The sequence below is a fragment of the Didymella exigua genome (assembly GCF_010094145.1).
Source record: "Didymella exigua CBS 183.55 unplaced genomic scaffold M421scaffold_22, whole genome shotgun sequence".
NCBI lineage: Eukaryota > Fungi > Ascomycota > Dothideomycetes > Pleosporales > Didymellaceae > Didymella > Didymella exigua.
This window is the reverse complement of record NW_022984796.1, coordinates 1-22,763: the sequence shown is the minus strand read 5'-3', so window position 1 is coordinate 22,763 and position 22,763 is coordinate 1. Positions and strand designations below refer to the sequence as shown.

General features: G+C 50.0%; 10 protein-coding genes across 10 annotated transcripts in view; 6 read left to right on the top strand and 4 right to left on the bottom strand.

Moving 5' to 3' along the window:
- Positions 1-344, top strand: part of M421DRAFT_214208 (uncharacterized protein) — a 722-nt gene extending 378 nt beyond the window's left edge. Inside the window, exon 2 of the mRNA XM_033588247.1 lies at positions 1-344. This exon is cut by the window's left edge and continues 1 nt beyond it. Coding sequence (XP_033446585.1) covers positions 1-164 — 164 coding nt within the window. The 3' untranslated portion in view covers positions 165-344.
- On the bottom strand, positions 181-785 carry M421DRAFT_214197 (uncharacterized protein). Its single transcript, XM_033588246.1, has one exon. It carries the CDS (start codon positions 657-659, stop codon positions 330-332), a length of 330 nt encoding a protein of 109 aa, XP_033446584.1. The 5' UTR covers positions 660-785; the 3' UTR covers positions 181-329.
- Positions 658-1,715, top strand: M421DRAFT_67564 (uncharacterized protein; the record flags this gene model as incomplete). Its single annotated transcript, XM_033596414.1, has 2 exons — positions 658-1,108; positions 1,165-1,715. 2 exons carry the CDS (start codon positions 658-660, stop codon positions 1,713-1,715), a joined length of 1,002 nt encoding a protein of 333 aa, XP_033446583.1.
- A 1,926-nt stretch (positions 1,716-3,641) lies between these two features.
- Positions 3,642-4,271, top strand: M421DRAFT_35754 (PR-1-like protein; the record flags this gene model as incomplete). Its single annotated transcript, XM_033589634.1, has 1 exon — positions 3,642-4,271. A coding segment is annotated over one exon (630 nt), but the record flags the coding sequence as incomplete, so codon positions are not given.
- A 961-nt stretch (positions 4,272-5,232) lies between these two features.
- On the top strand, positions 5,233-5,616 carry M421DRAFT_214170 (uncharacterized protein). The gene has a single exon (XM_033588245.1). It carries the CDS (start codon positions 5,288-5,290, stop codon positions 5,507-5,509), a length of 222 nt encoding a protein of 73 aa, XP_033446581.1. The 5' UTR covers positions 5,233-5,287; the 3' UTR covers positions 5,510-5,616.
- An 8,692-nt stretch (positions 5,617-14,308) lies between these two features.
- Positions 14,309-16,209, top strand: M421DRAFT_102413 (uncharacterized protein; the record flags this gene model as incomplete). The annotated part of the gene is made up of 5 exons (XM_033586773.1): positions 14,309-14,522; positions 14,571-14,850; positions 14,907-15,432; positions 15,489-15,980; positions 16,039-16,209. The coding sequence occupies 5 exons, from the start codon at positions 14,309-14,311 to the stop codon at positions 16,207-16,209; spliced, it is 1,683 nt and encodes a 560-aa protein (XP_033446580.1).
- A 309-nt stretch (positions 16,210-16,518) lies between these two features.
- Positions 16,519-17,124, bottom strand: M421DRAFT_6956 (uncharacterized protein; the record flags this gene model as incomplete). Its single annotated transcript, XM_033596618.1, has 1 exon — positions 16,519-17,124. One exon carries the CDS (start codon positions 17,122-17,124, stop codon positions 16,519-16,521), a length of 606 nt encoding a protein of 201 aa, XP_033446579.1.
- Positions 17,125-19,239: 2,115 nt separating this feature from the next.
- M421DRAFT_67619 (uncharacterized protein) lies at positions 19,240-19,482 on the bottom strand (the record flags this gene model as incomplete). The annotated part of the gene is made up of 1 exon (XM_033596422.1): positions 19,240-19,482. A coding segment is annotated over one exon (243 nt), but the record flags the coding sequence as incomplete, so codon positions are not given.
- A 321-nt stretch (positions 19,483-19,803) lies between these two features.
- Positions 19,804-21,021, bottom strand: M421DRAFT_214130 (uncharacterized protein). Its single transcript, XM_033588244.1, has one exon. The coding sequence runs from the start codon at positions 20,953-20,955 to the stop codon at positions 20,242-20,244; it is 714 nt and encodes a 237-aa protein (XP_033446577.1). The 5' UTR covers positions 20,956-21,021; the 3' UTR covers positions 19,804-20,241.
- A 732-nt stretch (positions 21,022-21,753) lies between these two features.
- Positions 21,754-22,441, top strand: M421DRAFT_422671 (uncharacterized protein). Its single transcript, XM_033593242.1, has one exon. The coding sequence runs from the start codon at positions 21,828-21,830 to the stop codon at positions 22,182-22,184; it is 357 nt and encodes a 118-aa protein (XP_033446576.1). The 5' UTR covers positions 21,754-21,827; the 3' UTR covers positions 22,185-22,441.
- The last annotated feature ends 322 nt before the right edge of the window (positions 22,442-22,763 follow it).

The window sequence follows — 22,763 nt, the reverse complement described above, 5'->3', positions numbered from 1 at the left end:
CAACATCAACATCAACATCAACATCAACATCAACAATCAACAACAATCGGCACTCGAGACCGAGACATGCCGGTCGAGCACGCAACGAAGTCTGTGCGTGCAGGCCGACCCCTGCGCGGCGGCAGGTCTGTGTGGGCTGCGGGATGTGTCGTCAGATGGGCTGATGCTCACCAGCGATTATTGGTGGGGTGCGCGTTGCGGGAGGCTGGTGCAAGGGAGCTAGCGGGGCGTTGACTGGGCCTGAACCACGGTTGTGGCAGCGCAGCCAGCTTTTGGCGACAGAGGGACACACACACACACACACACACATGCACTATCTATTGCAGCAATTATTCTTCGAGCACGCTGTTACTGCAGATACTCGCTACGACTACAACGACGATTTCCTGCACAGTCTTCGTTCTCGTTCTGTTCTCGTTCGCACGGTCCTCGTTGGTGCTACCTGATCGCCCGCGCAACCAGGTCTGGCGGCTGTTGCTCCTATTGACTAGGTACCCGTCGACTACCCAGCCCCCTGATAAGAGCCCAGCCACAGCTCTGCGCGGATTCTTGGAAGCGCGCTCCCGCTCTATACGGGAACCGAAATTGGGCCTGCTCGCCGTCGCCCTATATTGATTGATACGCTCGTTGACGGCCTTGCGCCTCTTCCTCCCCGCCATGTTCTTCAAGCGCCGCTCGTCCCGCGCCAACAGCTACGTAGAGCACGACGCCAACCGCCAGAGCTTCGACGACTTCAGCGAAAAGCGCCCCGACAGCAGCCGCAACAGCCAGCCGCCCCAGGGCCCGCCAGACGACGCCGACGCCGACATGTACGCACGCCCGCAGCAGCCGCAGGAGCAGGGCATGCCCGTGCGCGGCATGAGCAACAGCAGCCACGGCGGCATGTCCATGGGCGGTGCGCCCGTGCCGGCCATGAGCAGCGCGCCCGTCAAGGCCGAGCCCATGCCGGACCTGCTCGCGGCCGCCTTCAACCAGGCCGTGCGGCCGTACACGGAGAAGATTGAGCAGCTCGAGAGCCAGCTGGCCGACATGCAGGCGTGGGTCGAGCAGCTCGAGGCCCAGCGCGCCGAGGTGCACAGCTGGATCGACAAGCGGGGGCTGCGGCCGGGTGAGTCGTTGGCAGACCCTGATACTGCTATCCACACAGCTAACACATACGCCCAGACGTCCCCTCAGCCATCGCCAAGATCATGGACACGACCACGCCGGACGCCGCCCACACGCTCAACGCCCAGCTCGACCGCAAAATCACAATCGTCAACTTTGACCTGCACCGCCTGCAGGACGACCTCAACGACTCCATCTCGTCTGCGCACTTCGCGTCGTCCATGCTCAAGTTCCTGCCGGACATCCAGCGCCTGACGCTGCTGCCCCAGGGCCCCAAGTACGCCTTTGACCTGATCCTCAAGCTCGGCGGCAACCTCAACTCGCACGGCGGCCTCGACAGCGCCGACGGCGCCGATATCACCGCCCGCCGCGACTTCTACGCCCGCCTCGACGCCGCCATGGTCGACGTCGTCCAGCGCCGCTTCGGCGAGGGCGAGGAGTGGAACGTCCAGCGCGAGATCAAGCGCATCGAGAAGACGGCCTCGTACCTCAAGACGTACGGAGTCGAGCCCTACTTCCCGCAGACGCGCGAGGTCATGGCCCGCGAGATGGAGTTCCAGCCCAACGCCGCCCCAAACGGCCAGGGCACTCCGCCCCGGTACCACTAGGACGGCCCCACATCAACACTTCACCACCGCGGCCTTTGTTGCCGTGAACACGCACATACACCCCAGTCACTCTCACGACTGTACTTGACACACCACGAATCTCATAACTTCTTTTTAATGCTGGGGCCCAGGGTTATTGGTAACGCGACGATTGATACCATGGCGATGGCGTTGAAGGCTCGGGTTTGGTTTGGATACAGCTGGCTTGCATTTTTGCCTGCACGTGGTCCGCGGGGTAGGTATGATCAGTACACGAGTTCAATCGCGCTTTTTCGCTGCTGCACTCGAATCCTCCACGTAGAAACTATGTCCGCACATTATTTGATCCTCTGCTAGACGGCAAAGTTCCCTGTGCATGGTAGACGGCAAAGTTCCTTGTACATGGTAGACGGCAAAGTTCCTTGTGCATGGTAGACGGCAAAGTTCCTTGTACATGGTCACGCGTGGCTCCGTTAACGATGATGCGGACAATGGGCGACATGGCCAGGTATCCACTAGAGCGATAGTCGACGTAATTAACTACATTCTTCGTTCCGCAAACGGCGATCGACACCCAAGCATTACCCCACAATTCTAAGCGAACTTCGAACACAACGTGTGGACCACATGGCCTTTGATACAAGCCGTGGGGACACCAGAGCGCCATGTCGATGCCTGGACCTCGGGAGGCCGGTTGTTTGGGGAGGAGGAAAAGAGCTCCACAAACACGGGACAGGTAGATGATCATTCAACATAGTCCTCGCCGAGGTCCACGTCCTGCATACCTACCGCGCAGCATCGAGAAAGAGTACAGTAGGCAATGGAGCTACTCCCGTCTGCAGCTCAGTTCAGAACTCGAGACTAAGCGAGGCCTTTGCTCTCTGGATGGTCCCTCGACTCTGAACAGAGGCAACATGATCTTGATTCTCGACTCGGACTCATTGCGGGTCGAGATACGCTATTGCAGTAGGTCGTATAGAAGCGAAGCCAAGATATTATCCGAACCAAAGATCTGTGCTTTGTACAGCTGCGTCGCCGTTCTTCATGCTCACCACTTGCGGGCTGGCGTGTGAGCGCCTGGCCATGTAGACGCGAAGCCAAGATATTATGCGAACCAAAGATCAGTCTTTTTCAGCCTCGTCGCCGTTCAGCATGCGAGCTGGCGAGTAAGTGCTTCTTGGCTGCTTTTGCATGCAGACTAGTCTTCGGCCGGGACACTGCGATTCCGCTGGCCAACCTATATTTCGCAGACATGCATCACTATCTTAATCTCTCCCATAGCCAACCTTAGACACGTTTTGTGGTCATACCAGAAGGCAGACTGCCGCAAACGGGCTGCACTCCATTATCTGCTGTTGAGCAGCAGTGCGACTCTTTGTCGCAGATGCGCCACCGTCGACATTCGAACATGGCGAATGTCTGGGAAACAGCTGCGTAGGTCAGTTCATCTGCAAAGTCAATATGTTGTCCTCCTTAGCCATGCCTTGTGCGTATGTATAAAGGAGGAGGACCTGACTACACATTCATGCATCACTGCTTCCAACAGCATCACTCACACACATTGAGGAAAATACGAACATGAGGTCTTCCATCTTTGTCACTTCCGTTCTGGCAACCGGCGTCCTCGCATGGCCGAAGCCTCAGCTCCTGGGTCTTGATCTGGGTGCGAGGGTGACGCTTTTCCAGACGGTAACCGTCACCAAGCCAGCTGCCACATGCATTCTGGCAACCGTCACCAAGCCCGCCTCCACATGCCTTACGGTGACGGTCACCAAGCCAGCCGCCACATGCCTTACAGTAACCGCTGGTCTACCTCCCGTTGTTATCCCTGTTCCAACTGTAGGACCGGTACAACAGCCAACCACGTCAAAGTGGGTCCTCTTACCTTTGACAACACCGAAGCCACTTCCCACTCTCCAGACTTCCTGGGTGCCTCTGCCGCAGACAACATCAAAGCCAGCGGTAGTCCCAAGCTCGTCAAAGCCCGTGCTCGCACCCAGTACGACCCCAGTGCCATCCACCGGCGGCCGCATCACAGGAACCGCGCAGGCCTACCTCTCCATCGGCCTTGCCTACCAGGCCGCCATCCTCTACCACCACAACGCTGCCCGCGCAAACCACGGCGCCCCGCCGCTCATCTGGGACTCATCCTGCGAGGCCAACGCCCGCGCCGCCGCGAATACTTGCACCTACGCGCGCTACGTGCCCGCCGGAGTAAGCCAGGGCCAGAACCGCTACCTCTCCACGTCCGACGGCTTCAACGTTACCGCAGCCATCACCGAATCATGGTACAAGAACCAGTTCTCGTCTGTCGCGCCTTGGTTTGGAATCGCCACCCTGCCCGTCTCGTTGCTTGCTAGCGTGGACCAGCTCACGCAGGTGCTGTGGAAGGGAACCTCGAGAGTGGGTTGTGCGTCTGTGGACTGCGGTACGAGGATGAGCGGTGGAGGTGCGACGGCTGCGTCCAACAAATACACGGTTTGTAACTATGCTGCGGCAGGGAATGTTGGCGGTCTGTTCGCGATCAATGTTGGCCGCCCGCTTTCGACTACCGCTCTGGGCAGGTGGACTGACTGAACTGCCGCCGTGGTTGGGACTGAGGTCAGATGATGGGTTTGCTTTCCTCTATCAGGAGCATCCTTGCGGTGCTACCTCTGTTTATTCTTTTGGACACAAAGCTACTACATGTACTTGGTCTGAGCTCCACTTCTTTGGTGTTATATAAATTGCCTTAAGGATCCTGTGGTAGCTTGTTGCAGAAATAGTCTAACCGTAAGTTAAAGTGCTTTAAGATTATGTTTATTATTGATGTACTTAATGGGTATGTGACCAGCCCGGGTATGTCAAGCGCGCGTTGAGTGCACAAACATGGTAAGCTTGAGCCCAACCGTGACCCAGCACTAACGAAAACAGTCTGGGTAGGGATTGGGTCGGGGGCGGATTCAGTCACGTGACTATTCAACCCTGACCAACACCATATTCTAATAAACCCGACTCAGCATACCGCCCCCATTGCCAGGCGCTATTTCGAGCGCTGCACAAAAATAGGACATTAGGCATACATAGTTGTTAAGTCAATCGCTCCGCCCCGCCCAAGAAAATGGATTCAGCGTCGATTACCGTGGAATCTCAGTTGTATCGGATTGAGCCTATACTTAGGGTATTTGTCGCAGCCAAAAAGGAGGCAAAATGTACATAAATTAGTGCCCCAAAACAGGCATGCTAAGTAGGCCAATTCTTCCCGCAACAGTATTTAGTGGTTGCGCGGTTGTTGAGCGATCTGAACCAGTAAATAGCAGAGGGTAGCGTTGACAAGAGCCCCGACTCATTCAGATAGGTTAAGATCTACGCTATCTCTAACTATCTTAAGTGTAGGCTCAATCCAACACAACTGAGACTATACGGGTAGCCCGGTTTTAGCCCCCAGGCTTGGCTTTGGATGTCGCACAAGGCTGAAACGTTGAGGGGGTTTATGATCAGAGTGTCTGCTTGTCACTGTACATGCTCCCCGTCTTCGAATTGAAGCTCCTTTCATGTACTTTGTTGTTTGAATCTTCGAACGCTTATCACGACTCGCCGCTTGCAGGCGAGCCATGCCTCAGCGACATGAATGGTATCCTCCAGCCTTACGACCGTGGAACCTGATCTTCACTATGGTCCTTTGTTGGACACTCATCGCCATTTTACCGTACTATCTTCATAGAAGCCAGGCAGATGAAGACATCATATTTGCACTCGACATCAACGATATTCCTCTGTCACAGACTTCCCTTTATCGGTATCAGCCTAACTACCCTTCTGGCCGTGATTTTTAGCGTGTTCCGTTTGGATCGACAACGACGCAAAACGCTATGAGCAATATCGTCAAATGTCAAAACCTGGCGGCGCGCTTGGTGAGGACAGTCTTTTGTTGCAATATCCGTTCGACTTCATGCTGTTCGTGCCAATTGTGGCAGCCAAGAGAAGGCCAGTGTCAGGCACTGACATTGAGAAATAGGGATTGACTTTTGCTCCTAGACATTGGCTTGTTTCTTGGGCCTCTTTCGCAACGGTGGTAAACACCTTCGGAGTTGTATCTTCCAAGCGGGTTTCTTCTCTGTTGAACGATCGACGCAGACTCTTCCCAAAAACTTTACCATCGCTGCAAGCTTTAATATAACTTCTGTACTAGAAGCTGCTGGTAATGTGAAATATACACACTCGGTGTATGGCATCCTGATCTTAAACCAGACGTTGCCTGAGTTCATGTCGCGCAATTTCACTCTGAAACCTTTCGCACCTGCTGGACGCGAGAGAAAGAATCCCGGAACCTGGACCGCTCGAACAACAGTGTATGGTCTGATCCTCCATTGCCAGGAAAGCACCGCTGCGGAAGTCGCTAGAGGCATTGTGGAGACTGGTTAAATAGGCAAAGACAAGAGGGAATTAGGTGCCAATGATTACACCTGCTATACATCACCGAGCCGGTCATATCACCAAACCGGTCACTTAAAATCCCACCAAAAAACACAGAAACCATACCCCTGCATCTCAATAACTACTTAATAGAATCTTCTAAAAACTTTAGAATAGAGCTGCATCTATACTAATAAGACTGTTTGAAAGTCTTAGAGTGCTTAGCCCTATATTGCAGATGTTATTTAGAAGATACTAAAATACAGGGGTAGCTGCAGGCTATCTCAACATCTATACTAGCTATTAGTCTAAGACTTTTAAATAGTTTTATTAGTATAGATGCAGCTCTATTCTGAAGTTTTTAGAAGATTCCATTAAGTAGTTATTAAGATGCAGGGGTATGGTTTCTGTGTTTTTTGGTGGGATTTTAAGTGACCGGTTTGGTGATATGACCGGCTCGGTGATAGAGTACGTTAATAACTATTCTATTACTAGGCCTATAATATTGTTTAATAGCTTATTTTAAAGAGGAGACTTAGTAGTATATTAATATAATAAAAGTATAGTTTATAAAGCAGAGCTACTATTGTAGCAGGATTAGGAGTTATTGTGGCTATTGGAGCTATTGGGACTGTTGGAGCCGTTGGCTCAAAATTGGCTCAAAATTGGCTGGACATTGAATGCACATTGAATGACTGTTGTAGGCCTACCAGTCCTACTGTTGCCCACAGTACAATGCCACGATTTCCCGATTTCGACAATGGAAAAACTTTTCCTGATGTAGTCTTACGCAAGCTAGGCAAGGACAACTACACAGCACCAAAATTGTACAGACCTATTGCTCTAATAAACACTAACGTACCCCACGGGCGAGTCGGACACACGGGCGAGTCGGACACTTTTGCCAAGACCCTACCAAAACACCCTTACTACACCAATGCCTCTCCACGAACGCCAGTCAGACGCGTTAAAAGAAGCTCAGATACAGCTTGCGCTTCAAGCTCTTAAACAAGACGCGACTCTCTCTCTACGGCGCGCTGCAGCTATCTATAGAGCTCCCCTACAGATAGACTGGCGGATGGGTACCATGTACCTAGGGTAGGGTATAGGTAGGGTATAGGTCGCACGGACGTAGGTATAGGTAGGGTAGGGTCGCACGGACCATAGGTATAGGTAGGGTAGGGTTGCACGGACCATAGGTAGGGTAGGGTAGCACGTGACTGGGTATAGGTATAGGTAGGGTAGCACGTGCTAGGTATAGGTTTGGTTTGGGTATATTACTAACCTAGTTTGTATACAACTAACCCTAGGTTGTACTAGTAGATTCTTTCGCATACACAATACTTAGAAGAAAAAGCATCTATAATTTATTATCACAGTCTATTATCACATACTTATGCTCTAAAGTATACAATAGTACAAAGTCTAGAGTAGTAACCTAGATTTTGCTAATAACTACCCATTCCTAGACCCTACCTAGCTACCCTACCTATACCTATACCTAGTCACGTGCTACCCTACCTATACCTATACCCAGTCACGTGCTACCCTACCCAAACCGTTTGGGTAGGGTACCTCATGTACCCTACCTAGTTCCTACCCATAAATCACGTGACTATACCTATACCCTACCCTACCCTACCCATCCGCCAGCCTACCTACAGACACTAAGCGACTAACGCGCTGGACGACCTTCACGAGTTAATTCTATGCCTAAATCACGGAGCCTAACTAATACTGAGGAGCAGGTGATTGTTAATTATATACTTAAGCTAGACGCGCGAGGATTTTCCCCTCAGCTAGCAGCTGTGGCTGATATGGCTAATTCTTTGCGCGCTGAGCGCAGTCTGGGCCATGTTGGCCTAAACTGGCCTAGTACGTTTGTTAAGCGCCAACTAGAGCTCAAAGTGAAGTTTAATCGCAAGTATGACTACAAGAGAGCCCTCTGCGAGGATCCTGAGATAATCTAGGGCTAGTTTAGCCTAGTAGCCAATATTAAAGCCAAGTATGGCATCCAGGATGACGACACGTACAACTTTAATAAGACAGGCTTCATAATAGGCTAGATATCTACTAGAGTAGTTGTTACAGCTTTAGAGAGACAAGGACGGCCAAAGCAGGTCTAGCCAGGCAATTAGGAGTGGACAACAGTTATTAAGGGCATTAATGCTAAAGGGTGGGCTATTCTACCCTTTATTATCTTCTAGGGCTACAACCACCTCTTAAACTAGTATAAAGAGGATAATCTACCCTATAATTAGGTTATTAGGGTCTCTAAGAATAGCTAGACTACTAACAAACTTAGTCTTAACTAGTTAAAGCACTTTAACGTGCATACAAAGGAGCGTACTATTAGCAGCTACTATCTGCTAGTTATTAATAGTTATAAGAGCCACAACTTACTAGATTTCTAGGAATACTGCAAGGATAACAAGATTATTACTGTATGTATGCCTCTGCACTTATTGCATCTCCTGCAGCTACTTAATGTGGGCTGTTTTGCCCCTCTAAAGAAGGCGTATAGGCGCTAAGCTAAAGACCTTATGCGCAACTAGATTAACTACATTATAAAGCTTAAGTTCCTGCTATGCTTTAAAGCAGCCTACAATGCTGTATTTACCTTAAGCAACATCTAAGGAGGGTTCTAAGGCGCTAGACTAGTCCCCTTTAACCTAGAATAGGTTATAATAGGGCTTAATGTGAAGCTGCGCACTCTATCACCACAACTCCCTAATAATAACAAGCCCTAGCAGTTGCAAACCCCTAGCAATACCCTAGAACTTTAGTCGCAATCAACTCTGATTCAAGAGAAGTATAAGAAGCAGCAGGGTAGCTCACCCAATTCTGTGCTGAGCGCGCTTGAGCACTACGCAAAGGGGGGAGCGATTCTATCGCACAAGCTAGTTTTAGCGCAACAGGAGAACGCTGAGCTTCACGCAGCTCTAGCAGCTGCCACAGAACGTAAATCGCGCAAAAGAAAGCGAATCTAGAAGGAAGGGACCCTTACAGTTAAGGAAGGGCAGCGGATAGCAGCTCTAAAGGAGTTTAGGGCACGTGGTGATAGAAAGAAGTTAAAGAAGCGGGTGCGCGCTGAAGTGGGTGAGCCCTCCTAACAACGCTGTGGATAGTGCAATCAGACTGGGCACAACGCGCGAACGTGCAAGAATAATACAGAAGTAGTCTCTAAATGATATTCTAAGCTGTACTGCACCTTGCAGCGCTAGAGTGTGGTGTTTTGGGCCATAATAGGGTGAGGTTTAGTAGGGTCTTGGCAAAAGTGTCCGACTCGCCCGTGTGTCCGACTCGCCCGTGGGGTACGTTATGGGTGATTTTCGAAATACCATGTACATCATGTGATTTAGCGCGCGGAAGATGCGGACGATGTCAATGTTGCTGTCTCAGCCAAATTTAGCGTTTAACAACAACAGAGCTGGCTGCTGCTCCTTCTAGGATAAATAAAGCTTGATATTATTAGTATCTTGACTTTTTGTGGTGTTGTGATGCCTACGAGAAGGTTAGCTTAACTTGGCAGAAAATTAATAAGCCAGCACCTAAATTGACACAGGAGGCACCCGCACCTACAACACTAGCAGCATCTAGTCAGCGTCAGCGCATTGCAACTCAGCCATTTAGAAGTTGTTGTACAAAGCCTGATTATCAGAGCGTCTTTTAATTTAACTTTTTAGCTGCTTAAAGCTCTTCTCGATTGGATTGTAGTCAGGTAAGTATGGTGGAAGGTACTCTAGCTCTACCTTGTACATCGCACAAAGCTCACGAACCTGAGTTAAATAATAAATAGAGGGGTTGTCTAGTACGATGACAGAGTACCTAGGTGTTGTATATAGCAACACAGAGTGTTTAAGGAAGTCCTCTATAATCTCTAAGGTAATTAAGCTTTAAAAAATAGTGTAACTGAGGTATCTGTTGACTGTTATTGCTGGCAGAAGTGACCATTGCTTACTCTGTTTTATTATAGAGTAAGCTACTTCAACAGGCGTGCTGACTCTACTCTAACCATACTTACAGTCGCTAGTCCTCTTGTTGCAAGCGCTCTTATTGATCGCAATGATTTACTCCGCCTTGTACTGTTGCATCCTCGCTCTGTACACCCTCTGGATTGGCTCGCTTTGCTCAATCGCACGCTTTGTAGCCAGCTTCCTGCTGTAGTGAAGCTTCTCCAAAGCCCGCCACACTGTCGATAGAGAGCACTCCACGTTGTAATCGTTGTATAAGCACTGCTGCATCTCCTCCAGATAGGCGCCGGGTCGCCCATCGAGGTATAATTGGAGTGCTTCTAGCTGCGCTTGCCGCAGTAAAGGCGGGCGGCCGAGCCTGACAGAAGGCGGAGGATAGCACTGTCCCCAGTACTCCAAGCTTAATCGCAGCTTTGCTACAGTGCGACGATCGACTTGGCAAGCAGCAGAAACCTCGGAATCTTTCTCCCCAGCAGCTATATGCTCTACTACAGCTTGCTGCGTGGTGGCGGGTAAACGTTTGCCGTTGACGCGCATCATGGGTTGGTTGCCACGCAGAGTCTCTGCCCCAACAACACCAGAAAACAGTCGCGAGAGTCGCGATAGAGCTTCATGAATAAATTAAGCGTGTATAGAAGGTTAAGAAAACAGCTGCAATCATCAAGATACACTCAGAATTAGCCTATGGGTGATGCGTTGAAGTTCTAAGAATACCCCTCGCCACTGCACGTGATGTACATGGTATTTCGAAAACCGTTATATAGGCAAAATCATAGATGCAGTTATAGCGCGACAGCTCAGCTACCTGGCCAAGACCTATCACGTCCTACCACTGACACACATGGGCGGCAGGAAGATGCGCTCAACTGAGCATGCTCTCCATGCCGTCACCCACAAGATATACAAAACATGGAGCTAGAACACTAGTCACGTAGCAAGCCTCCTGCTCCTTAATGTCTCTGGCGCCTTTAACAACGTCTTGCACATACGCCTGCTCTACAATCTACGCAAGAGGCAAGTGGATAAGAAGACAGTAAAGTGGATTGCAAGCTTTCTTAGCAGTAGACATACGAGCATTGCAATTAACAGCTTCTAGTTAACAGCGTATTAAATTAACACAGGCATACCCTAGGGATTACTACTATTACCTATCCTCTACCTCTTCTACAATGCTAACCTAATAGAGAAATGCAACTAAGTATTAGACATTATATCCACAGGCTACATAGATAATGTTAGCATCCTTGTATAGGGCAAGACAACAGAGCAAACATGCAAGACACTAGGTAGGATACTTAAGAAGGCACAGTGTTAGGCTAACACACACGCATTAGTCTTTGCTCTAAACAAGTTCTAGCTTACTTACTTTACAAGATCACGTAAACGCATTAATACTGCGACACCTATTTAAACTAAATAGGGCAAGATACAACCTGCAGCAACGTGCAAGTACCTTAGACTAACAATGGATGTGAAGCTACACTAGAAAGAACACACAGAGGAGATTAGATGAAAAGCAACAAAGACAATCAACGCTCTCAGCAGCCTAGGAGGGTCTAACTGGGGCGCCAGTCTTCTTAACCTGCGGCAAATATATGAGGGCACTGTGCTCCCGCAGATAATGTACGCCTGCTTGATATAGTTAAACGCTAGCATAAAAGGGAAGCTGTACACCAGAAGGATGCTTAACACATTGCAGAGTATACAAGCAAGAGCAGCGAGGGTTATCAGCAGGGCGTACAGGGCTACGTCAAGAGCAGCGCTAGACATAGAGACATTTCTCCTCCCTATTAAGCAGTAGATATAGAAGCACAACGCAGACATAGTCACCCAGCTACTTTCAAGTAGGGACATTGTAGCTACCTTAGGGTTTTAGACAAGCACAGCAGAGCTAACAACTACAGACAAGACCTATATTAGACATATTAGCTCCTAGGAGAAGGTACACAGTAACATAATAAGGAGACAAACCTAAGACTTTAATAGGCAAGAGCAGATCCTATGCTTCCTTACTCCACCTTAGAGACAAGGTCTAACTACCTACATTAATCTAACTGCTAACAAGGCACAGGAGAGACATGACAGAGAACACGCAAAGGACAGCAGCCTTAGCATATACACAGACGGTAGCAGCATTAAAGGCGAGATAGGCTCTGCAGCACTGTGTCCGCTCACACAACAGACACGATCTGTACACATGGGCCTAGACACTGCGTCAACAGTATACGCAGCAGAGCTGCAAGGTATCAGCTTAGCACTGCAGATCGCACAAGAATATGCAGGCCGGAACGGGGCGCGACAAGACGTCGCTATATACACAGACAACCAGGCCGCCATCTGGTCCATTGCCAAGGCGGAGGGACGGTCAGGCGCCTACATCCTTGCGGACATCGCGAGACAGGTCTAGGAGCTCCAGGACAACGGACGGACAGTAACCGTCCGATGGATACCAGCCCACGTGGGCATACCCAGGAATGAGGCCGTCGACAGAGCGGCCAAGGAAGCCACCGGATGGAGGGAGGACAGCCGCAGTCAGCAGCCAGCAGATCCGCCTCTCCAGCTGTTCACCATACGGTCGACGGTGAAGAGATGGTGCAAGACACAGGCAGAGCAGGCATGGATAGCAAAGTGGCGTAAAGACACCAAAGGCCGAGCAACATACAGACACACACCGACGCCTACTAAGAAGATACTCCGGCTCCATGAGGGCCTCACAAAACAGGAAAGCGCGCTGCTGGTACAGCTGCGGACTGAGAAGATTGGCCTCAACAACTTCCTCTTCGCCCAAAGAGTGCCAGACGTCACCAGCCCCCGCTGTGACTGTGGAGCGAGACGACAGACTGTCGCGCACATCCTCCTCTACTGCAACAAGCGCAGTAACCTCTAGAACCACATCTTCGCCAACCTGTCTGGACGAAACAACATCCAGACTATCCTAGGCACGCCACAGCTAGCCACCAAAGCCATCAAGTATATAGAGCAGACGCAGATCCTTGGGCAAAATGGGGATTGCAGGCGCGAAGACGACAGCTGAGCGCTGGGGGGAGACTGAAGGTATCGCAGACGCAGAACACGAGGCAATTGCGCCTCTACAAGCCTAGAAGTACAGGGTTCAGTTAGTAGAGTCAATATCTAGATAAGGTTGGGAGCCAAATGTAGATAGTGATGAGAGGGAAACAGCAGGCCTCTGAGGGCAGATGGTCGTAGAGATGAAGTGGGGCGGCGCGGATCAACGTCCGCACCGCGTCGGCTGTCCGTCAAGCCTGTCATCCGGGCATAGCTGCTTCTCGCGGCTGCAACCGTGTAGGACCCAATCAAATCAATCAAATCTAAGTGATCGTGACTGCGCCTCGAAGATCGCTGCGTTTACGCCGCCGCCATGTAGGCACAATATTCGGGGGAGGGCTTTGGTGTCTGGTCTGGTGACTGGCGTTTTGGAAAGAGTCGGGAACTCTCTCAAAAGCATGGCGAGAACTTGGTTACAACGACTATGTTCTGGACAAGAAGCTGTAGGTAGTGGTGTCGAACAGCCTTGGAAATTACAACAGCTACCTAGGTATGCAGGAATGGGTAGCGACACCGACTTTAGTTAGAACGATGTATGTAAGAATAGGGAGGGACCCCGGACCGTTGCAGCGCACTGGCCACCAAATTTGTGTTGGCGCCAAGGAAACGCCTCGTGTAAGGTCGGGGATCGTTACAGCAAGTCATGCAATTGCCCCTTATCTACCACAATTACCGTGTTGGGGCTGGATGTCTTAGCTCTCTTCTCAACGTGCGAATTTGTCATCACCAGGCCTCTCGACTTGGTTGCAACTTTGGACTTCGGCCTCTTTCGAGTCAGCCCTGCATTGTCGCAGCCTGAATAGAAACCAGTGTTTAATTGATAGGCTAATGCGCGTCCGTTCCGCTACACCTGTCTACTGCGGTATTCTGTATAGGGGGTTTGGATTGAGATTGTTAACAAGGGGCCCTGGGTCTTTGGGATGACGTGGAGTAGCGCTAATGACCAAAATTACTCCGAAACCGACTCATTTGTATATGGTACAAGTTCAATACACCACGAGCGCGCCACAGTACCCCCGAGTATGTACCTGAGATGGGTAGGCCATACATCTGGAGCGGGCCGCAACACGGTTAGCAGTACGGGCTGTACGTCAATCCGGCTTGTATAACATCAACCGTTCAGCTGGATCGTGGCAAGACAATTTCAAGGTTCCAGCGGATTGCCCTGTCCCGGAAAATATGTCACCTGTTAACCTAGACTCCGAAACCCCGCGCTCGCGTCAACAACCTGGCGTAGCATGCGATGAGAGCCGTAGACGGAAACTTCGTTGCGATCGAGGTCAGCCTCAATGTGGCGTGTGTCGGGATTCCGACACAACATGCGTCACGACAACGACACGACAACCTCGTGGTCCAAGAAAAGGTCATTTACGCGCATTACAGTCTCGAATCGGTATGTTTGCATCAAACCTTCAGGTCTCGCCAAACCAACACCCTATAGTCGCCCTCGAGCAACGCCTCAGTAGTGAGGGACTGGAAGATACGGGCGAAGACGAGTTCATACGATTTCCTGATGAGACAAATACTTTTCCAGATCAGTCGTTCCCAGATCTCGTAGCTGCATACTCTCAGGATGGATTCGAGAAAGACGGTTCCAATAGCAGCTCCGCGAATGGTTTCGGTGTCGATATTGTCTTTTCACAATCCGGCTCGACTATGACCATGCCTTTGGCAGGAATATCGCCAATCAGTTTCATTTCTGACCTGATGCGGTCGGACCTGTGAGTTTGCGTATGAGCCACAGTACAGATTTCTAGCTAATTAAAACCCGACATAGGAATCACCTCTACTTTAATAGATTTCACAGCTTTTTCCCTATCCTCAATAAACGACACTACTTCGCGCGAGCCCGAAAAATATGTTCCGAGAGCGCCGTCGATTCTTTTCACTGTCTCCAACATGTTATGTGGACGCTCGCAGTTTCTACCTCAAGCCAATTTCAGCATATTCAGGACGATCTATACTCGCAAACAAGGCTCTTGATCGACAACCTTGAAATGAGGCAGCCTCAACCTGACTGCATCGAACTTGAGCAGGTCCAGGCCTGGGGCTTGCTGGCTGTGTATGAATTTATGCATATAGGCTACCGACGAGCATGGATGAGCGCGGGAAAGTTTTTCCGCTACGCAATACTCATGAAACTGCACAACGTGGACGGACTAGATGGCATCGCAGCAGATCAACTCCAGAATTTAAACGTCACTGAGATCGAAGAACGAAGGAGGACGTTCTGGATGGCCTACACGATCGATCAAATTACCAGTTTGCTAGACCGCTTGCCATTGACCTTCGATCAGCACATTGTAAGAAAATGCCCTAGATTCGCATAGGTAGCTAGAGGACTAACAAGCGCTTCAAGATCCTGACCCGCCTACCCTGTTCTGAGAAAGAATTTCAGTCAGATGAGGCTGTGGTCACAGATTTTTTGCGCAGCCTGCCTATCCAAACCGATAACCAAACCCCATCCACGTTCATGGACTCAATTCAACTGTTCGCAATATGTGGACAGTTACTATCGCATCAACAGCAAGGCGCTGTTGAGCACACGCAGGGTTTGATATCGCTGCCCTTTTGGGACAGACAGCAACAGCTTGATGCAAGGCTCGAACAAGCCTTGAAGGGCATGTCTCTCGATGATCCATACACATTGATCTTTCAGGATCCAATGGTGTATTTCACGGTACTAGCAGCACAAGCTTCTGCTCTGATATTGTTCAAATCCTGTCGGACAGCACCATGGGGTATGGAGGATACCACTAACTATGCGGCGCAGCGTGAGAAAAGAGCAATTGTGGCAGCGCAACAGATGACCACGCTCTCGAAGGCGCTGATCGAATTGAGCTTTTTCAAGGTACAGTTAATAACTTCTTTTTTTCTGTGCTTGATACTCAATAACTTACTATATCTAGATTCACCCTTTCACGCCGGTTCTTCTCTATCTTTGCGTGGACTTCATTATCTCGAACCCTCACCTCGATTCGACCTTTAAGATGCAGCTAGAACTACAAAATGTGCTGCAGACTCTAAGTCACGTCAACCTCACTGCGAAAGAATGCTTGGCTAGACTTCACATGGTTTGACAAGAATCGTTCGAATATCCATTGGCGTTCTGCATTTGTGTCACGGTTTTGGAGTCTTTTCTCTTGTACCACGTATCACAGTTTCATATCTCTACTGCTGTACAACGTAGTACACCCTGCCCTTTCCTTTTACACCTCACTGCTATTCCCCTATAACAACAGTCTATAGCTACATACAATACAACCTCAGTTCAATCCTTCAATTCCTTCTGCATATGCGCTGTTCCTACACCGCGACATATCTCCTACTACCTCAATCAATCTCTTGTGCTTGTCATCTTGGCCGACTAACTTTGCGACTAGCCTGCTTCAAGAAGTCTTGCTGCTGATAGGCAACACAATATCATTCAGCAGAGGATTATGCGATGACCACCCCGTATACTGAAGTAACGCTGGGTCCCACGGACACACGCACTGGAGGCCGTGAGCTGGAGCCTGAAGTGCGCTCAACCATACAGTTAAGATTGCCTCTGCTAAGGTTACTGTCCTGCGCACGTCAAGGACAACTTCCTTTTGAGAGCTATCCGTCTTCATGACCATGAGAGTGATGAAGCGGCCGCTAGCTTTCAATGCCTTCGTCCTGATATCATACTGGAGCCTAGACTCGTACTTGCGCTTGATCTTTTTAGTGTGCTCGGCGATCCTCAAGTTCAGGCCACCACCATATCTACTAGCTGATCCAACGTAGAGATAACGGTCACTGACCATTTGGACTTTGTGGCGAGACATGACAAGTCGCGCGTAAACGCCAGCGTTGTTGGTGTCAATCAACGGTAAGCTCCCAAGCTCGTCCCAGGTGGGAGGTCGCAGCCCTCCAAGCGCTTTCTTGACATCTTCCGGGATGCCCAGTGAAATACTAGAAAGCCACTCATTGGCTGATTTCTCCTGAAGCGCTTCTCTCCAAGCCTGTGTCATGTCGGATTTCAGAAGTGCCTGCCAAATCTCAGCCAACCGAGTATTGAAAAGTGACACCTGCAACCCTGGCGGCATTTCTTGAGGACCCTCAACTGCATCTGGTCCTGACCATGTGCTTTTGAGTTCTTGAGATTTTTTCTCTACTTCTAGTTTTGTTCTCCGCAGCCACATTGTTATTGTCTTGAGTGGTAACTTTTGCTGTCGCAGTGCTGTCAATTGTTGCGTCTCGTTGGCCGACCACTGTTGCCGTTTTTTTTGTCTCAGCAGCCTTTCTACCTCATCTTTCCCAAGGATACGGTCTGCTTCTTGAACAATGAACTTTGCGGTTTTCTGCAGGGATGATCCTATGTCGAGAAATGATTGACCTTGCTGAAGGCGCAGCTGAATCTCTTCGTCTCTTGTCTTGCCAGGCAAAATAACTTCTCGCGCTGGAGCCTTCGACTCCTGTCTAGCGTTGCTTCTGTCACGATTCTGGGATTTCCCCAACTGCGGTAAGAGTATTTTCCCTTTTTGCAATTTCTTAATACATATCTGGAGTGCATCATCATCGTACTCGTTAGGAGGGGGGAAAAGTGCTTTTGCTAACACGCGAGGATTTTGTTTGATTATCACCCGTGCCACAGAAACTATGGATACAGCTTGTAGGCGTGGTAATAGCCATACCCCACTTGTTCGTATGATTGGACGTTGCAATCTGCGTAAGACCGTATGGGAAGACATAAGAAGTGTCATTTTAAGCGTGATAACAGCGGAACAATCTATTTGGAGTTACAGAGCGTGAAGGTAGGCGTAAGGTACAGGAGGGACAAAGGATATGGAAAGGAGTATTGAAGACTTTGATTGCGCGTCACGCAGACAATATTCTCTTATCTCTCTGTCTCGTTCATGTTTTCATGTGGTTCGATGACCTATGTAACGGTTGTAAGGAGAAGCAGATCACGTATTGATGGCAGTAGTCTGGTGCTGCTTCCTCATGTTGTTGAGCACCTATTACCTCAGCTGCATCACAAACACGTCATGCAAAACCAGACCCTGCAGCCAGCCTTCCACAGGCCGGACACAAGCAGAACAACACAAATACACTCGTTTTACATTTGCACTTGATACCACAACATATCTACTCCAGTGCCAATCGTTCCCTGTATCCAAGCGCTAGCGTATGCTACCTCGTATATGATGCTTCGTAGTATCAACCCCCGATATTTCCTGGTTACGCAGTCACGCACCCCACCCCAAAGTCGCGTGCATGCAACGCGACACAGATGCTAATTCTTCCCTGCCGTAAACTATAGATATTGGGCTGACGGATTGCCGTCGGCAATCCATGCCAAGCCAGTACCGGTACCGGTACGTGCACGAAGACGCTATCCGTTTCAGGTTTAACAGTCTGTCGTCAGCCCGTCGTCAATCCGCCGTCAATCTGTTGTTAATCTGCTGTTAATCTGCTGTTAATCTGTTGTCAATCTGCCGTTAATCTGTTATTAATCTAATGTTCTGTTGTCAATCTGTTGCGGTATCAAGGGCAAATGTATATAACGAGTGTATTGTGTTGTTCTTGCGTTCGTATCTTTGCTCTCCAAGGCTCGCTGCGGAGTCTGTTTTGATGACGTCTTTATGATGCAGCTGAGGTAAGAGGTGCTCAACAACATGAGGAAGTAGCACCAGACCACCGCCAACAACACGTTATCTGCTTCTCCTCTCAACCGTTACACAATCTGTTGTCAATCTGCCGTCAATCTGTTGTCAATCTGATGTTCTGTTGTTAATCTATTGTCAATCTCACTACTAATCAGTAACCGGTTTGAGTCAACCCGATTCCTTTTGGCGCTAGTGAGACCCCTGCACGCGACCCAACCCGATTCCTTTTTACAAACAAGAACTAGGTTGGTGTACTCTCTACAAAATACTACTATCTAGCGCGCTGGCATCGCGCAACAAAGTGCTACAAACAATCTGCACTCTTCAGAATTCATGCGCGACATTGTGTTGCGTAGATATCTAATAACGTTAGCAAAGGTTGGCAACGGCTGTACAGCGAGCACAAGGGCCGATTGCACAACTCCAGAGCTGTTTGTAAATAACCACGCAACTGACTACAAGACTATTTATCTAAATCTACTCTTGCTCTATAGGATAGAACAGCTCAAGTAAGCTTGTCTGTTGCATGTTGTGAGCTGATGCAGAAAGGCGCTCAGACGTGGCTTGCGTCTGCTGTAACGCGTTGTCAGCACTCTCATCTATCCCATCGTCTTTGCTGTCCTCAACTTCCTCAACAACAGGATCTAGAGGGATATCTAACTCAATGCTAAGCGTCTGCTTCCTACTAATAGGTCCACCAGAGATGCCCTCAGGCCCTAACTAGTCATCAAGGACCTTGCTCGCAGCCTAGACATCTAGACGTTCCTTCTTCACCAACTCTATCTAGAGGTGCACTCCCTAAGCATAGATTGTCTGCTTAATCTAAGAGTTTGCAAAGTACTTGTAAGGCATAAGGGTGAAGATGCCCCACCCTAAGCCCTAGGCGACCTCATACCAACGCGTTGCTCTTGCTAGGCGTTTCTAGAAGGCCTCCCTCTCCTTTGTAGTAGCGTCAGGGTTGATCAGCTTTAGCAGAGCTGCAATGGCCTCTGAGCGGACCTGGCCTTTGCCATACTGGTTTCTTGTTCTGTCATTGCTAGAGATAAGGTCGTTTTGCTGAATCTGTGTTATTTTATTGGCGTACGCTCGGCCCAAGAGGGCCTCCGCCCACCTGTACTCGATGTGCACAGCTGCTAGCATGCCCTCGTAGCGTCTGCACCTATCCCAGGCAGAGCAAAACTCCACATCGGTGTCGTTTTGTCTCTGCGACCCTGCAAGGTGGCTGCTGTGCTGCGATTGCTGCTGGTGCTGCTGGGAGCGAGGTACGTCTCTAGCAAACCTGCCTTGGAACAGTGTTCCACGCTCTCGCCAGCCTAGCAGGAACTGGCGAGCGTAGAATCGAGCGTTAAGGTTCCCGAGCGCACGGGCCTTCTCCAGAAAGATTAAAGCTGTGCGATACAGCGTTTAGGCGGCGTTGTAGAAGTCGTCTGTGTCAGAGACTGGCTGCTTAATGATCCAGCCGACAATGGCCTCGTCCTTCTAGGAAAGATAGTTGTAGGCGTAGTGTTCGTCGCGAGAAGCCGTGTTGCTTAGTTTAATCAAACCAAGGTCTAGCCGCTTTCTCATCAGCGAAGCTTTACGCTTCTTGTCACAGGCCTGCTCAGCGCGACGGTTGTTGCTAGTGACTGTGGTGATCAGAGCTGCCGACTCCTGTGGACGTAGCTCCTCCAGATCGCTGCTGCAGTTGGAGATCCGAAGACTCGACGCATGCGACGGCGCCTTGGCAGCTTGGCCTAGAGGCTCCACGGACCGAGCGCGCTTCGGCGATGGAGACGCTCCAGTTGAGGTAGGCCGCTTTGAGCTAGAAGGCGCTTTGCAGCGCAGGCCTGCGTCGTGAAAGCTCCCTGCTGCTGTAGACTGGACGGGAGTTTGAGCAGAAGGCGGAGCTTGCTCTGCGCCCTGGGAGGTGAGTGTGTCTGCTGCAGAGACAAGGCGAGCCCAAACATCGTCAGGGAGGGAGCGTGTCTTTGTCTGGGAGCGACGCTCGCACCAACCAGATAGCTGACAGCAGAGAGTGAGCAACAAAGACAGGCTTGCACAGGCTTGTCTCCTCGGGAACCAGCCACCCGCAGCTGAAAGGGCGGTACGCGTCCTCGTGCTGTGGAGTAGATGGCGCAACTGCTTGATGGATGAAGAGCTTCTTGTAGTATTTGTTGGGCGGCTTGTATAACCAGTTGAAGGCAAAGGTAGCATCGCTGGCTGGGGGGAAGCTTCTAAGGCTGCCGTCAAGCCGCAGCGCAGCTTAATCTATCCTAAACAGGTAACGTAGATTATCACCGAGCCGGCCATATCACCGAACCAGCCACTTTCTCTTGGCACGACCACCTTTTACCCTAACACAACATGCCTTAACAACAACAACTTCAGAATACTACTAGAGAAGGCAGAGTTATCCTTACTATCTAGGCCTTCTATGCTGGCCAATTTCGCAGTATCTATAGCGCTGCTGGAGCGTTGAACATATGTTGCGGTATGAAGAGCAAATGTATATAACGAGTGTATTGTGCACAGTGGGACAGCCAAGCAAACAATTCAGGCAGCAGCAAAAACAACACTGCAAACTCCTAGCCAAGATAAGGGCGCGGGGAGGACACCGAACCGCGGCAAAAGAGGCTTAGCGTTAGGGTTTAACCCCTTTTAAGCGATCTGCTTTGGTGGTCCCCCGCGTTACCCTAACACCACCAACCCGCCATTACTTTGGGCCTAAATTAAAAAATATCTTATACAAACTTAATTCCTATATACTTTGCGCAGCGACGCTGAGCGTTTTGTCTGTCTATTCAGCAAAACTTAGTGCTGTTATAGTAAGTAGGGTTAGGGTTTCTGTGTAACGGGCTAGGCCCGATGGTAGCGCCTCAGCGCTCGCTGGCCTCGGCCAACCTCTGAGAGGAGGTGCCTGCCTAGCTGTACCCCCAGTCAGGAGGTCCCAATCTTGACTAATTGTGTAACCTCCGCACGGAGGACATAAAAGTCTGCAGACCTCCGCCTGCAGCCACTCCTCAACAAATCCATTTGATTCATACTTGCAAATAGCCCGCAGAGGCCAGCTCCTTACATTCTGCGCGATGGAGCTTGTGTGGGACAGCCAAGCAAACAATTCAGGCAGCAGCGAAAACAACACTGCAAACTCCTACAGATGGCCCCAGCAGCTCACACTCAGCAATTCTAATAACGTTTTCTGCTTTCTTGAAGGCTTTGGCGTTATTGTTTGCAAGCAGCACTGTACAGCAGTTGTGAGTCTTGATGCGCATCTCCGCAAATATCATGCTGCATCTGCTGCGCTACGGCAAAAGATACTTGAGCGCTTCACTCAATTTGAGACCGTCGCTCTAAGCGCGATTGAGCTCCCAGAAGAGCCCGCGCAGCCAATAGAAGAGCTAGGAAAGCCGCTTGATGGTGCGCAGTGCGAGACATGCAGCTAGATCACAATCAACAAAGATGAGATGCGCAAGCACTGCAAGCGAAATTATGAGCAAGCGTGGGTGGGAGAGAAAAGCTTGCTCTATAGGACTGTGAAGGTGCAGAGCTTTTTCCACACTGGAGGACTGCAGAAATACTTTGTTATTAGTTTTATAGATGCTAGAGATCCCAAAGACGCTGCGATGGAAACCCACGTCCAGGCACAGCTTGCTGAGTACAGATTAACACAACAAGAAATTGAGGAAGAGCTGCAAACACTAGAAGAAGCTGCAAAGACTGACAAGATAGGATGGTTTAAGCGCACAGGCTGGCTGGAGTTCTTTAAGGACCAGAATCTCGCTCATCTAGCGCATTAAGCCCGCCTGCCCGATCACAGCGAGCGCAAGATCAAGCTGGCTGCTCAGCTGACTGAAGGGCTGATTGAAAGAAGCGTGAAAGGACTAGCTACGCTCCCGCAAGAGTTGAGGCGCTGGCTGCGGAGCGCAAAGCGAGAGGAGCCAGACGTGCGACCGTTGGCGCGCTTGCAGAATCCGGAGAGTCAGGCAGTGTACACAAGCTACATGGTGAGGTTCGTCAGCTTC